We start from the raw sequence: 15,991 nt of genomic DNA on the forward strand, positions 1-15,991 counted from the left end.
TCAGCCATGATCTTATTGAATGGCTGAGCAGGCTCGAGGGGCTATATAGCCTACTTATGTACGACAGACCTGTATAGTGCCATATGCAGCTGAAAGAGCTGAGTTAGACTATTGCTGCACCTTGCATTGTTCCAAGTGATGAAGGACCAGTATGCATGTATTTGGATGTTTGAGTAGAGTTCTACTACCACTAATTTATATGGTGCAAGAGACAAGGTGTGAGTGTTTTTCCTAAGATTAAAAAGATTTCATACTAAATTTTTAAAAAGTGCATAAATGGCACTTGTAAAGTGTGGAATTGCACCACACCGAGTACTGTGCTTAATTCTGGTCTCCATATTACAAAAAGAAGGTTAAAAAAAAATTACAAGGATGATACCCAAACCGAGAGATTATAACTATTAGGGAAGACTGAACAGACTGGAGCCCTTTTCTCTAGAAAAGAGAAGGCTGATGGGTGACTTAATAGAGGCTTTTAAAATTATGAAGGCATTTGAGAGAGTAGACGTGGAGAAGATAGTTCCACTTGTAGGGGAAACCAAAACTAGGGGTCATAAATATAAAATGGTCACTAATAAATCTGGTATGGAATTCAGGAGAAACACCTTTACCCAGATAGTGGTTAGATTGTTGAACTTGCTACCACATGAAGTAGTTGAGGTGAACAGCGCAGATGCATTTAATGGGAAATTAGATAAGTACGTGGGGTTAGATGAAGTAGAATGGGAGGAGGCTTGTGTGGAGCATAAACTCTGGCATAGACCAGTTGGGCTGAATCTCTTGTTTCTGTGCTGTAAATTCTATGTAAATACCACCCTAGGTTCTAATACCATTCATTTCCCATTACCAATCCAAGTCATATCTTGGTTCTTCATTCAGATGATATTTCTCAGTTCAAACCTCATTGATGATATCTTTTATGGTCCTAATTCACATTTGAACTGCTTGTTAAACATTTATGCTCTGTTTTCACGCATTGTCATTTCAAATTGTAATTAGCAATTGTGATTTAACTGAAGGCCATTCTTCTTAACTCAGTCCTAGGTTCCAAGGGCTGGATTTTTGGCTTTGCTCATTTCGGGGCGGTAAAGTTTATGCTCGGGAAAAGTTTGCGCCTCAAACAGCAAAATTGGGCAGCTGGGCCCTGAGTGTGAGGCGGAATGCTAAGGGAGGTGATGCACACCTCTTTTGGGTGCTAGGCCGGCTGAGCATGTGAAAATCCCGAACCAAACAGCCGGCATCGGATCGCTGTAAGAGAGGCCTGGGAACAAAAAAAAAACTTGAAAAAAACCCCACCAATAACATTCCCAGTAAATAACTCACAATACCACAACATGAATTGCAAAAATAATTACAATTAAAAACAATCACACTTACCTGAGGTCGACATTACTTACCTCACTGCAGCTGCTACAGGTCGGACTGCCCATTTTCACAGGTGGTCCCAGCACGGCGATCTACGGAGCGCTAAGGGTCAGGCGGGAGCCAAAAATCAAGCCAATAGCGCAACCAGGGGTGTTGCACACCGACTCGCCTCTTTCAGGCGGTAATGCTCTGTGCCCCGCCGAAACCGGCCCCTGAAAACCCCAGCGGGATGCTGGAAGCTGGTCACCTACCCAGAAGAGCTTACCTCTGCCATTGTCGCCCCCCATTTTTGATTTAACCACTTCACACAAAGTGTGATGAATGTATTGAGGCAGACAGTGTCAGAAAGTTCAAGAGGGAGCTAGATAGTTTTATCGGTGAAAGTAGTCATTGAGGAGTATAGAAGAGAAAGTAAAGAATGGTAATTTTTGAACTTTGGGACCAGTCAGCTTGGTCCAGGGTCTTTGCCAGTCTTGCACGTTCATACATGATGCTGGTACATTGTCATAAATCGGTATAAAAATGTTTTTTTTTAAAATTTTGCCTAGCTTGAAACACTGAGGAATAAACTTGGTCTACATAAAGACCATGAAGATGATGAAACTATTTTAAATAACACTTATAACCCAGAAGAGCAAAGTCCCCGCTTCTCAAAAAACAAACTGAATGACAGGACCTCTGTGGCAGAAAAAGTTAACAATGATAAACTCTGTGAAGATGAAACCCCCCCCCAAAAAAACAAAAAGAAGAAAAAGAAATTGATAATTGGAGAACAACCTTTTGATGAGGAACATTTGTACAAAACTGCTGTTCCAGAATCTGTAACAACTCTGCAAAAATCTAAGAAAAAGAGGTCTAAAGATACCTTGGGGGAAGACAATGATGTTGAGAATGTGCTAAAGAGTGACTTTGGAGATGATGTGGATTCCTTGATCCAAGCCTATCAGCAGCATATAGCTGCCAAAGATGCAGGACATGTAAAGAAAACACAGAAAATCAAGGCGCATTCATTGGAAACAATTTCACGTGTGTCTTCAATATTAAACAACAAACTAGACACGAAGCAAAGGCAGAAAAAGTCATCGTTGACAGATGAGGGGGAAACTAGGTAAGAATGAGAATATATAACTGGAATTTGTCAAAGTTTTCTTTTGTAGCACTTAACATGCAAGCTAATAGTATTTGGTCACAACCTGTGTCATACAATTCTTAGGCTTATAGGTACGCAGTTACATAATCCTCAGGTTTATAAATAAACAACTAATGAAACTATAGCTTTGTTTTTTCCATTCAAGAAAATAAAAATCTAAAAAGGTAAATAATTTTATGAACATTAGGGGTAATTTTACGAGTTACTTTCTCGGTGCAAAGTTTCACATGCTGGGGGCATGTAATCAGAATATTGGGCAACGGCTAGTGAACCTGTTTCACAACCCAATGTTTCCCATCCATTCATTTTAATGGATTGAAAATTGGATGATCTGCATCAGATATTCTAGTATACACACCTGGCATGCAAACTCTATGCTGGGAGCGCAAAGCCCATTTGGTTTCTTAAGCCCGCTGCATTTAGAGTCCATGCATGATTATTCTGTCATTCATTTATCTTTCGCTCAACATGATGATCCTCTACTTTAAAGGACACTAAATTCCTTGCAATGTTATTAATACTTGTATAGCCATCAATTTCCCCTTCACAGCAGATATCAACACAGCTGCTTTTTAATGGTGTCACTTGACTCCGAGTCATCTACTTTCTCTGGAGTCTGCTCCATATATCCATTATCCTGAGTGCTGGATGTCTATTTTTGCTGAACAAAATTTCCATCTTACTTTCTGTACAATGTTTACTGATTTCTAACAAAGTGAAATCTGTTCCTTTTCTGCAGTCTGGTCTTTTAAGAGGCACTGGCCAATTAGAGTGCATAGAAACAACATTGGGGTGGACTCAATTATTTTAATGAAGGTTAGGGTGTATTTAACCAACCAAGGTTAGACTTTAACCAATCTATTTAATTTCCAGATGGAAAGCTCTGTATAAATACTCCAAAGTAATCCTTGTCAGAACTTTCCAGTTATTCTCTTATTGCTATTGCTACCATAAACTCAGCAGAAGGCTATTTTACGGGAATATTGGAACATAATCTGATATAGTGACTGGCATAGGATAACATTGAAGGGTATCTTCATGGAAGAGTTTTCCCAAAACTGCTTAGGGTTGTATGAAATCTGTAAATATACAAAATGCACATAGTTCATTTTGTTGTGCAGTTGCAAATATAAAATTCTAGATTTTCAGTGTAGAAACACACTACCTGAAAGGGTGATGGAAGCAGATTCAACAGTAACTTTCAAAAGGGAATTGGATATATACTTCAATGGAGAAAATTTGCAGGGCTAGGGGAAAAGACTAATTTAGACTAGTCTAAACATTTAGAGTAATTGGCTAGCTCTTTCAAAGAGCTAGCATAGGCACAATGGGCCTTATGGCTCCTTCTGTGCTATATTATTCTTTGTCAAAATACAGGTTAAGCTTGCAACATACCAACTGTGCTCATACAGATTTCCCACACCTGTAAGCAGTCTGACAATTTACTTTTATGGCAATTGACTCACACAGCATTATATCTACTTGTATAATAGCCTAACCCAGGGGTCGAACAGTAGTACCCCTTTGTGATCTAAACAGGATATTCCTGTCTTCCGCTTGTGTGTATCTCCAAAGGTGGAGCAAGAAAAAACTGGGTAAGACGAGGCCAGATATGAATTAATAAACTGCTTTATTTCACAGCAAGGTTTGAAAGAACAGAACAGTAGTTATGATCAGAGTTAATTCAGTGTAACTTATCTTCACATAATACAAAAAGAATATGCTATGCTTTCCACATCAGTGACCATCTTAATTGGCTTAAACAAGATTACTTTTAAGTAATGTTCCCATTAATCTTTTTTTAGGTGCACGGCCCCTTCAAAATATCGCGCATGCGCAGTTTTTCGCATTGAAAAGCCACCAAGCCAGCTGCGTTGGAGGTCCAGAGAGGTGTGTGGCCGCGCTGCTTAAAGAGAAGCTTAACTGCGTCTTAACTGTTCTGGACTATTTCCAACCTCATAGATTCCACCTTGCAGCTTACTCTTTTTAAAACCTGAGTAACTGCTTGTGCCTCTGTCTCTGGGCTAGAAATTTGGCAGGTTTGCACCCAATTACTGCCATTTTACCGCCGTGGCAGGAAGGAAAAAGTGATTTTTTTTGGGGGGGTACGGTAATTGCGGCGCCCAAAATTTAGTGCCCGGGCGGAAAATTCGGCAGTGCTTTTGCGCCGGCAGTAAAGAAATACCACTTGCCCGTTTTTTTCGCCGTTTTTATGATGTCAATCAGCATGCAATGCCCCGCTAATGCCGTGGGTGGGAAATTCGCCAATACCGCCATTTTTAATGCTCGCCCAAAAGCCGGAAAAACTCAAGTCTTACCTGCCCGGAGCCACAATGCACCCGGTGCTAACGACGCCATCTTGAAAAATGGAGCAGAAGTTCAGTGCATAAAAGGATTTGGAGGGAAGGCTGCATTTTAAACAGTGAGGTTTTTGTGAGTTTATAGTTTGTTTTTAAGGTTATTTGAGGACATTTAAAAGAATGGGGGCTATAATATCTCTGCCATTATTGCTGGCTGCTTTTCCTATGCCACATCGAGCTGGAAAAAGGGTTATTCAAGAGCATTTTGAGCGTAATCAGAGAGCTCACAGACGTATGGGGAGGAGACCTTACCTCCCCTTGAGTTTACAGGGAACATTGCTCATACCTGCAGCTGTCTGAGGCACAGTGTGTTCGAAGGCTGCGCTTCCGAAAAGAGGTCACCGAGATATGCCAGCTGATAAAGGCAGACCTACAGCCTACCAGCAGGAACAGGACTGCACTGCCCGTCGAGGTGAAGGTGACTGCGTCACTTGCCTTCGATGCCTCCGGCTCCTTTCAGGCATCGGCAGGTGACATCTGCTCCATCTCACAGCACACTACCCATCGCTGCGCTGTACGCACGCAGGATGGACTTTATAAAGTTCCCAATGACCAAGGAGGCACAGAATGAGAGGGCTGTAGGTTTTCCACGAATTGCTGGCCTCCCCAAGGTTCAGGGTGCCATTGACTGTACGCACATCGCACTGCGAGCACCTTTAGAGGAGCCAGAGGTTTACCGAAACCAAAAGGGATTCTACTCACTGAACAATACAGATCATGTACGACCATACTCAGCGCATCATGGCAGTCAATGCCCAGTTTCCAGGGAGCATCCATGATGCTTTCATCTTGTGTGAGAGCACTGCCTCAAACATGTTTGAACATCAGCCGCAAAGCCAGAGCTGGATGCTGGGGAACAAAGGTTACGGCCTCGCCACCTGGCTCATGACCCCAATCCGGAACCCTCAGTCAGAAGCCGAGCATCGCTACAATAACAACCATATAGCCACATGCAATATCGTCGAAAAGACAATTGGAGTGCTCAAGCAGCGCTTCCGATGCCTCCACCACTCTGGAGGCAGCCTGCAATACTCCCCTCAGCAGGTCGCTAAGTTCATTGTGGTATGCTACACAATTTAGCCATCATGAAGGGACAGGATTTGCCACTGGGGACTGCAGGACCACCTCAGGAGAAAGGGGAGGAGGAGCTTGGCGATGAACCCATGCCACCACCAGCACCACAGTGGGGGGCGTCGTGGAGCTTTTGCCACTTATGTCAGCAGCTCATAAATCAACGCTTTGCTTGAACTGTGAAAGACACGTTTCACTGTTGCCTTGCCACTCTATCCCACCATGTTGACTATTCCCCCTCTTATTCTACAAATGAGACACTGCCGAGAAAAAAGAATATATAAAACATTTGTAAATTTACGTAACATTTGTACATTGTTGCAACTTTGTAAACTTTAATTTTGAAACTTAAATACATTTTTAACTTGAACACAATTTGTAAAACTTTCAAAACTTTTATAAAATAACGAAAATATGAAAACTACAGCACAACAACAACCCCTGCCCGAGCGTCTTTTAACTTCAACCACCTTTCCCCCCTGATTTGACTCCCCTTTCCCCCATCCTCCCCCACCCCCTGCTTCTTGCCTCTACCCCTACCCGCATTGGGATCAAGACGGTGTGCAACAAAGGCGTGCAGGGCGCTGCTGTTGTTGGGGGAGAGACAATGGAGACGCCATTGGACCCCCTTGAAAAACTCTGGGTATGGAAGGCCCGACTTCTGAGTCTAAGTCGGAGAGGCCCATAAAAGGGCGTGACCGTCGGGGAGCGGCCACAGGAGCAGCCAGTGGCAGTCGGAGAGGCCAACAGGTGCAGGGGCAGAAGGTAAACAAAGAATTAAAAAGAAATTGAAATGTGACGTCACAGCCAAGCGGGTAAGTGATTGGCTGGTGGATTGGTGAGTATTTGATCTGTTTTCTTCTTTTCTTATCAGTAGGAAACCTTTGGTATTATTGCCAAATTAAGTTGATCTAAGGGTTACATCACGGCAGGAGAGCCCAGACCCGTGGCATGCTCCTCCTGTGCTACGTGGGAAATCAGGGATGCTACCAGTGTCCCTGATTGCTATGTGTGCAGGAAGTGTGTCCAGCTGCAGCTCCTGACAGACCGCATTTCAGCACTGGAGCTGCGCATGGACTCACTCTGGAGCATCCGCGATGCTGAGGATGTCGTGAATAGCATGTTTAGTGAGTTGGTCATACCGCATGTAAAGGTTAAATCAGGCAGAAAAGGAATTGGTGACTATCAGGCAGAGTAGTGGAAGGAAGGTAGTGCAGGGGTCCCCTTTGGTCATCTCCCTCCAAAACAGATGCACTGTTTTGGATACTATTGGGGGAGATGACTCATCAAGGGAAGGTAGCGGCAGCCAAGTTCATGGCACCATGGGTGGCTCTGCTGCACAGGAGGGCAGGAAAAAGAATGGGAGAGTTATAGTGATAGGGGATTCTATTAGGCGATTCTGCAGCCGCAAACGAAACTCCAGGATGTATGTTGCCTCCCTGGTGCAAGGGTCAAGGATGTCTCAGAGCGGCTGCAGCGCATTCTGGAGGGGGAGGGGGAGCAGCCAGTAGTTGTCGTGGTGCATATAGGTACCAACGATATAGGTAAAAAACGGGATGAGGTCCTACAAGCTGAATTTAGGGAGCTCGGAGTTAAATTAAAAAGTACGACCTCAAAGGTAGTAATCTCAGGATTTCTACCAGTGCACGTGCTAGTCAGAGTAGGAATTGCAGGATAGTTCAGATGAATACGTGGCTTAAGGAATGGTGCAAGGAGGAGGGATTCAAATTCCTGGGGCATTGGAACCTGGGGGAGGTGGGACGAGTACAAACCGGACGGTCTGCACCTGAGCAGGACTGGAACCTATGTCCTAGGGGGAGTGTTTGCTCGTGCTGTTGGGAAGGGGTTAAACTAATATGGCAGGGGGATGGGAACCTATGCAGGGAGGCAGAGGGAAGTAAAAAGGAGGCAGAAGCAAAAGGTAGGAAAGGGAAAAGCAAGAGTGGAGGGCAGAGAAATCAAGGGCAAAAATCAAAAAGGGCCACATTACAACATAATTCTAAAAGGACAAAGAGTGTTAAAAAAACAAGCCTGAAGGCTCTGAGTCTCAATGCGAGGAGCATTCGTAATAAGGTGGATGAATTAACTGCGCAGATAGCTGTTAACGGATATGATGTAATTGGGATTACGGAGACATGGCTCCAGGGTAACCAAGGCTGGGAACTCAACATCCAGGGGTATTCAATATTCAGGAAGGATAGACAGGAAGAAAAGGGAGGTGGGGTAGCATTAATGGTTAAAGAGAAGGTTAACGCAATAGTAAGGAAGGACATTAGCGTGGATGATATGGAATCTATATGGGTAGAGCTGCGAAACACCAAAGGGCAGAAAACGTTAGTGTGAGTTGTGTACAGACCACCAAACAGTAGTAGGGAGGTTGGGGATGGCATCAAACAGGAAATTAGGGGCGCGTGCAATAAAGGTATAGCAGTTATCATGGGTGACTTTAACCTACATATAGATTGGGCTAACCAAACTGGTAGCAATATGTGGAGGAGGATTTCCTGGAGTGTATAAGGGATAGTTTTCTCGACCAATATGTCAAGGAACCAACTAGAGGGCTGGCCATTCTCGATTGGGTGTTGTGTAACGAGAGAGGATTAATTAGCAATCTGGTCGTGCGTGGCCCCTTGGGGAAGAGTGACCATAATATGGTAGAATTCTTCATTAAGGTGGAGAGCGACACAGTTAATTCAGAGACTAGGGTCCTGAAAAAGAAAGGAAACTTCGATGATATGATACGTGATTTGGCTAGGATAGACTGGCGAATGATACTTAAAGGGTTGATGGTGGATAGGCAATGGCAGACATTTAAAGATCACATGGATGAATTACAACTATTGTACATTCCTGTAAAAATAAAATAGGAAAGGTAGCTCAACCGTGGCTAACAAGGGAAATTAAGGATAGTGTTAAATCGAAGGAAGAGACATATAAATTGGCCAGAAAAAGCAGCAAACCTGAGGACTGGGAGAAATTTATAATTTAGCAGAGAAGGACCAAGTGTTTAATTAGGAGGGGGAAAATAGAATATGAGAGTAAGCTTGCAGGGAACATAAAAACTGACTGCAAAAGCTTCTATAGATATGTGAAGAGAAAAAGATTAGTAAAGACTAATGTAGATCCCTTGCAGTCAGAATCAGGAGAATTCGTACTGGGGAACAAGGAAATGGCAGACCAATTGAACAAATACTTTGGTTCTGTCTTCACTAAGGAAGACACGAATAACCTCCCAAAAATACTAGGGGACCGAGGGTCTAGCGAGAAGGAGGAACTGAGGGAAATCTTTATTAGTCAGGAAATGGAGTTAGGGAAACTGATGGGACTGAAGGCCGATAAATCACCAGGGCCTGATAGTCTGCATCCCAGAGTACTTAAGGAAGTGACTCTGGATCAGTACCTATGGATTGGAGGATAGCTAATGTAACCCCACTTTTTAAAAAAGGAGGGAGAGAGAAAATAGGGAATTATGGACAGGTTAACCTGACATCGGTGGTGGGGAAAATGCTGGAATGAATTATTAAAGATGTAATAGCAGCACATTTGGAAAGCAGTGACCGGATCGGTCCAAGTCAGCATGGATTTATGAAAGGGAAATCATGTTTGACAAATCTTCTAGAATTTTTTGAGGATGTAACTAGTAGAGTGGACAAGGGAGAACCAGTGGATGTGGTGTATTTCGACTTTCAAAAGGCTTTTGGCAAGGTCCTACACAAGAGATTAGTGTGCAAAATTAAGGCACATGGTATTGGGGGTAATGTATTGATGTGGATAGAGAACTGGTTGGCAGACAGGAAGCAAAGAGTGGGAATAAACGGGTCCTTTTCAGAATGGCAGGCAGTGACTAGGGGTGCCGCAAGGTTCAGTGCTGGGACACCAGATGTTTACAATATACATTAATGATTTAGACGAAGGAATTGAATGTAATATCTCCAAGTTTGCAGATGATACTAAGCTGGGTGGCAGTGTGAGCTGTGAGGAGAATGCTAAGAGGCTGCAGGGTGACTTGGACAGGTTAGGTGAGTGGGCAAATACATGGCAGATGCAGTATAATGTGGATAAATGTGAGGTTATCCACTTTGGTGGTTAAAAACAGGAAGGCAGATTATTATCTGAATGGTGACAGATTAGGAAAGGGGAGGTGCAACGAGACCTGGGTGTCATGGTACATCAGTCATTGAAGGTAGGCATGCAGGTGCAGCAGGCAGTAAAAAAAGCAAATGGCATGCTAACCTTCATAGCGAGAGGATTTGAGTATAGGAGCAAGGAGGTCTTACTACAGTTGTACAGGGCCTTGGTGAGACCACACCTTGAGTATTGTGCGCAGTTTTGGTCTCCTAATCTGAGGAAGGACATGCTTGCTATTGAGGGAGTGCAGCGAAGGTTCACCTGACTAATTCCCGGGATGGCAGGACTGACTTATGAAGAAAGACTGGATCGGCTAGGCTTATACTCACTGGAATTTAGAAGAATGAGAGGGGATCTCCTAGAAACATATAAAGTTATGACGGGACTGGACAGGTTAGGTGCAGGAAGAATGTTCCCGATGTTGGGGAAGTCCAGAACCAGGGGTCACAGTCTAAGGATAAGGGGTAAGCCATTTAGGACCGAGATGCGGAGGAACTTCTTCACCCAGAGAGTGGTGAACCTGTTGAATTCTCTACCACAGAAAGTTGTTGAGGCCAATTCACTAAATATATTCAAAAAGGAGTTAGATGAGGTCCTTACTACTAGGGGGATCAAGGGGTATGGCGAGAAAGCAGGAATGGGGTACTGAAGTTGAATGTTCAGCCATGAACTCATTGAATGGCGGTGCAGGCTAGAAGGGCCGAATGGCCTACTCCTGCACCTATTTTCTATGTTTCTATGAGATGAGGAGAAACTTCTTCACCCAGAGAGTTGTGAACCTGTGGAATTCTCTACCACAGAAAGTTGTTGAGTCCAGTTAGTTGGATATATTCAAAAGGGAGTTAGATGTGGCCCTTACGGCTAAAGGGATCGGGGGTGTGGAGAGAAAGCAGGAATGGAATACTGAAGTTGCATGATCAGCCGTGATCATATTGAACAGAGGTGCAGGCTCGAAGCCTGCTCCTGCACCTATTTTCTATGTTTCTATGTTCCTATGGAAGGCTCTTGCTCGGCCTCCCCACTCACAGGTGCTGTCGGTCTGGGTGGTATGACACTGGGGACTGCAGATTGAGACCTGGGTGCACTGCGCATGTGCGGACGCACCCTGACACCTGACCAGAATAGCGTGGGGTGGGGGGGTTGGGGGCAGGGGGAAAAATCAGCAAAAACAAAATTACGCGTGAAGGTGTGTTTATTCTGATTGCTGATTTTGGCTCCGGCTCACAAATTCCATCGTCCAAGGCCAGATTTTACCACTACCGCCAGTCACCGTTTGGTGAATTTTCTGGCGGTAAAAAATAAATATAAATCCTCGATTACCGCCCACAAACCGGTCATAGCGCTATTTCCCGAACTTCTAGCCCAGTCTGTGTTTTATCTTCATCTGTTCACAGCTAAAAAGGGACCAGTGATTATCCAACACAATGGGTGTGACCTTTTTTTTGATAGCTGAAAAAGGATAATGCATTGCTTATTATTTATAGTCTATGGGGAAACAACATCCAAGCTAGCTCATTAGCATCATAATTACAATAATCTCAGAGCTTGTTTTTTAAATTTCTCTGCACTATGCTGTAAAACATAACATATTTGCCCCAAAACCTTTCTGTGGAAAAATGATCATAGAAACATAGAAAATAGGTGCAGGAGTAGGCCATTCGGCCCTTCGAGCCTGCACCGCCTTTTAATGAGTTCATGGCTGAACATGCAACTTCAGTACCCCATTCCTGCTTTCTCGCCATACCTTTGATCCCCAAAAGATCTTGAAATGTGGGGCCGAAATTCAGTGCAGCCAGAAAGCTGGTGGTGTTGAGGCCTTTTTTTCCCCGATTAGCACTGCAAAGTTTGCGGTGGTCATTGGATCCAAATTCAGCTTTTTGACCACAAAAAAGTATTCCAGTCTTATTAGCCCTTCAAACCTGAAAGTTTGCACTCTTAATTGGGGCATTATTCCCACGGGAAATTCACCCTTAGGGCGATGTGGCAGCTGCCATTGCAGCACAGGTGCAAGGGAACGAGTGTATCGGTGCTGCTTTGGAGAGGATGGCTGCAGCTCTGCAAGAGTTGACGGAGCGTCTAAGTGCTGTCATATCTGGTGGCTTTCAGACTGTGGCTGCTCGCATGCAGTCTCAGCTGGATGCCCCCCGAGACCTCCGTAATGCTTTCGCGGCTGGGTCCACAATGGGGGACCTTCTGGTGTGGCGCCACAGCACCGACCTGAGCTCCCTCAGATTGGTGGTGGTGGTATTGTGCCGCCCCTGGTGAGTTACTCAGGCTCCTCGGACCAGGATACGGATGATGCGCTCCCTCCAGCTCGCAGCATTCCTGGCCCCAGACCTGTCACTCAGCCAGTGCCTCCACGCATTGCCTCGCCCGAGCCAAGTCAGACTGAACCCTCCCCGGAGGGTGTTGACCAGCCTCCAGCTGGCCCTTCTAGGCCCAAAGCTGCTCGAGGGCATCTGAGAAGGACATCTGCAGTTTCCACACAGGAAACACAGCAGCCTTCGCAGACCCATGAGTCAGCCACAGGGGAGACAGTGGCGATGTTGCAGGTTAGGCACGCGTAAGATCATCATAGGTAGTCCCTCGAAGTCGACGATGACTTGCTTCCATTCTAAAAGTGAGTTCTCAGGCGGCTGAATGGTCCAATGTGGGACCTACAGTCTCTGTCGCAGGTGGGGCAGACAGTGGTTGACGGAAAGGGTGGGTGGGGAGCCTGGGTTGTGGCACGCTCCTTCCGCTGTCTGCGCTTGGTTTCTGTATGCTCTCGGTGACGAGACTCGAGGTGCTCAGCGTCCTCCTGGAAGCTCTTCCTCCACTTTGGGCGGTCTTGGGCCAGGGATTCCCAGGTGCCGGTGGGGATGTTGTACTTAATCAAGGAGGCTTTGAGGGTGTCCTTGAAGTGTTTCCTCTGCCCACCTGGGACTTGCTTGCTCTGGAAGAAAGCTCCGAGAAGAAAGCTTGCTCTGGAAGTCTCGTGTCAGGCATGTGGACGATGTGGCCCGCCCACCGGAGCTGATCGAGCGTGGTCAGTGCTTCGATGTTAGGGATGTTGGCCTGAACGAGGACACTGACGTTGGTACATCTGTCCTCCCAATGGATTTGCAGGATCTTGCCAAGGCAGTTGGTGGTACTTCGCCAGTGCTTCGAGGTGTCTGCTGGAAATAGTCCATGTCTCTGAGCCACAGAGAAGGGTGGATATTACTGCTGCCCTGTAGACCATAAGCTTGGTGCCAGATTTGAGGTCCTGGTCTTCAAAAACACTCTTCCTCAGCCGACCAAAGGCTGCACTTACACACAGAAGGCGGTGTTGGACGTTGTCATCGATGTCTGCCCTTGCTGATAGTAGGCTCCCGAGGTATGGAAAATGTTCCACGTTGTCCAAGGTCTCATCGTGGATTTTGATAACCAGGGGGCTGTGCTGTGTGGCAGGGTCAGGTTGGTGGAGGAGCTTTGTCTTACGGATGTTTAGTGTAAGGCCCATACTTTCATATGCCTCGGTGAAGGTGTTAATGATGGCTTGGAGTTTGGCCTCCGAGTGTGCGCAGACGCAAGCGTCGTCTGCGTACTCTAGTTCGATGACAGAGGATAGGACAACCTTGGATCTAGCCTGGAGGTGGAACAGATTCCCATTTGTTACCACTCGGAATGCTGAGCTGGTGCGATGTTTCCAGTCTGAGCCCCTGGATTGAGATTTCAGTTTTCTCTCTGTGAAGCTCGGGATCTCTATTTCTCTCGCTCTAATTTTTTTTTTCCCCTTTTCTCTTTCTCTATTCCTATTTCTCTCTCTCTCGCTCTCTCTCTCTCTCTCTCCCACTCTCTATCAAATTTCCTCACTCCCTTTCCTCACATCTATCTCTTTCTCCTTTTTTTTCTCTCTCCCCTTCTCAACTTCCCCCTCTCTCTCTTCTTCCCCCTCTCTCTCTTTCTCCTCTTCTCCCTCTCTCTCTCTTCCCCCTCTCTCTCACTCTCTTCTTCTCCCTCTCTCTCTTCTTCCCCCCCACTCTCTCTCTCCTTCCCCCTCTCTCTCTCCTTCCCCCTCTCTCTCTCCTTCCCCCTCTCTCTCTTCTTCCCCCTCTCTCTCTCTTCTTCCCCCTCTCTCTCTCTTCTTCCCCCCCTCTCTCTCTTCTTCCCCCTCTCTCTTCTTCCCCCTCTCTCTCTCTTCTTCCCCCTCTCTCTCTCTTCCCCCTCTCTCTCTCTTCTTCCCCCTCTCTCTCTCTTCTTCCCCCTCTCTCTCTCTTCTTCCCCCTCTCTCTCTCTTCTTCCCCCTCTCTCTCTCTTCTTCCCCCTCTCTCTCTCTTCTTCCCCCTCTCTCTCTCTTCTTCCCCCTCTCTCTCTCTTTCTCTTCTTCCCCCTCTCTCTCTCTTCTTCCCCCTCTCTCTCTCTTCTTCCCCGTCTCTCTCTCTTCTTCCCCCTCTCTCTCTCTTCTTCCCCCTCTCTCTCTCTTCTTCCCCCTCTCTCTCTCTCTTCTTCCCCCTCTCTCTCTCTTCTTCCCCCTCTCTCTCTCTTCTTCCCCCTCTCTCTCTCTTCTTCCCCCCTCTCTCTCTCTTCTTCCCTCTCTCTCTCTTCTTCCCCCTCTCTCTCTCTCTTCTTCCCCCCCACTCTCTCTCTTCTTCCCCCTCTCTCTCTCTCCTTCCCCCTCTCTCTCTCTCTTCTTCCCCCTCTCTCTCTCTTCTTCCCCCTCTCTCTCTTCTTCCCCCTCTCTCTCTCTCTTCTTCCCCCTCTCCCTCTCTCTCTTCTTCCCCCTCTCCCTCTCTCTCTTCTTCCCCCTCTCTCTCACCCTCTCTCTTCTTCACCCTCTCTCTCACCCTCTCTCTTCTTCACCCTCTCTCTCACCCTCTCTCTTCTTCACCCTCTCTCTCACCCTCTCTCTTCTTCACCCTCTCTCTCCTCTTCTTCACCCTCTCTCTCACCCTCTCTCTTCTTCACCCTCTCTCTCTCTCTTCTTCACCCTCTCTCTCTCTCTTCTTCACCCTCTCTCTCACCCTCTCTCTTCTTCACCCTCTCTCTCACCCTCTCTCTTCTTCACCCTCTCTCTCACCCTCTCTCTTCTTCACCCTCTCTCTCACCCTCTCTCTTCTTCACCCTCTCTCTCACCCTCTCTCTTCTTCACCCTCTCTCTCACCCTCTCTCTTCTTCACCCTCTCTCTCACCCTCTCTCTTCTTCACCCTCTCTCTCTCTCTTCTTCACCCTCTCTCTCTCTCTTCTTCACCATCTCTCTCACCCTCTCTCTTCTTCACCATCTCTCTCTCTCTCTTCTTCCCCCTCTCTCTCTCTCTTCTTCCCCCCCCTCTCTCTCTTCTTCCCCCCCTCTCTCTCTCTTCCCCCTCTCTTCTCCCTCTCTCTCTCCCTCTCTGTTTCTCCTCTTCCTCTCTCTCTCTCTTCCCCCTCTCTCTCTCTTCTTCCCCCTCTCTCTCTTCTTCCCCCTCTCTCTCTTCTTCCCCCTCTCTCTCTCTTCTTACCCCCCTCTCTCTCTTCTTCCCCCTCTCTCTCTCTTCTTCCCCCTCTCTCTCTCTTCTTCTTCCCCCTCTCTCTCTCTTCTTCCCCCTCTCTCTCTCTTCTTCCCCCTCTCTCTCTCTTCTTCCCCCTCTCTCTCTCTTCTTCCCCCTCTCTCTCTCTTCTTCCCCCTCTCTCTCTCTTCTTCCCCCTCTCTCTCTCTTCTTCCCCCTCTCTCTCTCTTCTTCCCCCTCTCTCTCTCTTCTTCCCCCTCTCTCTCTCTCTTCTTCCCCCCCTCTCTCTCTCTTCTTCCCCCCCTCTCTCTCTCTCCTTCCCCCCCTCTCTCTCTCTTCTTCCCCCTCTCTCTCTCTTCTTCCCCCTCTCTCTCTCTTCTTCCCCCTCTCTCTCTCTTCTTCCCCCTCTCTCTCTCTTCTTCCCCCTCTCTCTCTCTTCTTCCCCCTCTCTCTCTCTTCTTCCCCC

At 46.5% G+C, this 15,991-nt stretch overlaps 1 protein-coding gene across 3 annotated transcripts in view; it reads left to right on the plus strand.

The window, feature by feature from the left end:
* Positions 1-15,991, plus strand: part of ahi1 (Abelson helper integration site 1) — a 378,816-nt gene that overhangs the window by 40,845 nt on the left and 321,980 nt on the right. For 2 of the 3 annotated variants that reach the window (XM_070885487.1, XM_070885489.1), the window contains exon 4: positions 1,914-2,473. The exons of the other annotated variant lie outside the window; for it this stretch is intronic. In XM_070885487.1, the coding sequence (XP_070741588.1) occupies positions 1,914-2,473 (560 nt within the window). The remainder of the gene's footprint in view (positions 1-1,913; positions 2,474-15,991) is intronic. 3 annotated transcript variants of the gene reach the window in all.

The sequence above is a fragment of the Pristiophorus japonicus genome, chromosome 7, assembly GCF_044704955.1.
Source record: "Pristiophorus japonicus isolate sPriJap1 chromosome 7, sPriJap1.hap1, whole genome shotgun sequence".
Classification (NCBI taxonomy): domain Eukaryota; kingdom Metazoa; phylum Chordata; class Chondrichthyes; family Pristiophoridae; genus Pristiophorus; species Pristiophorus japonicus.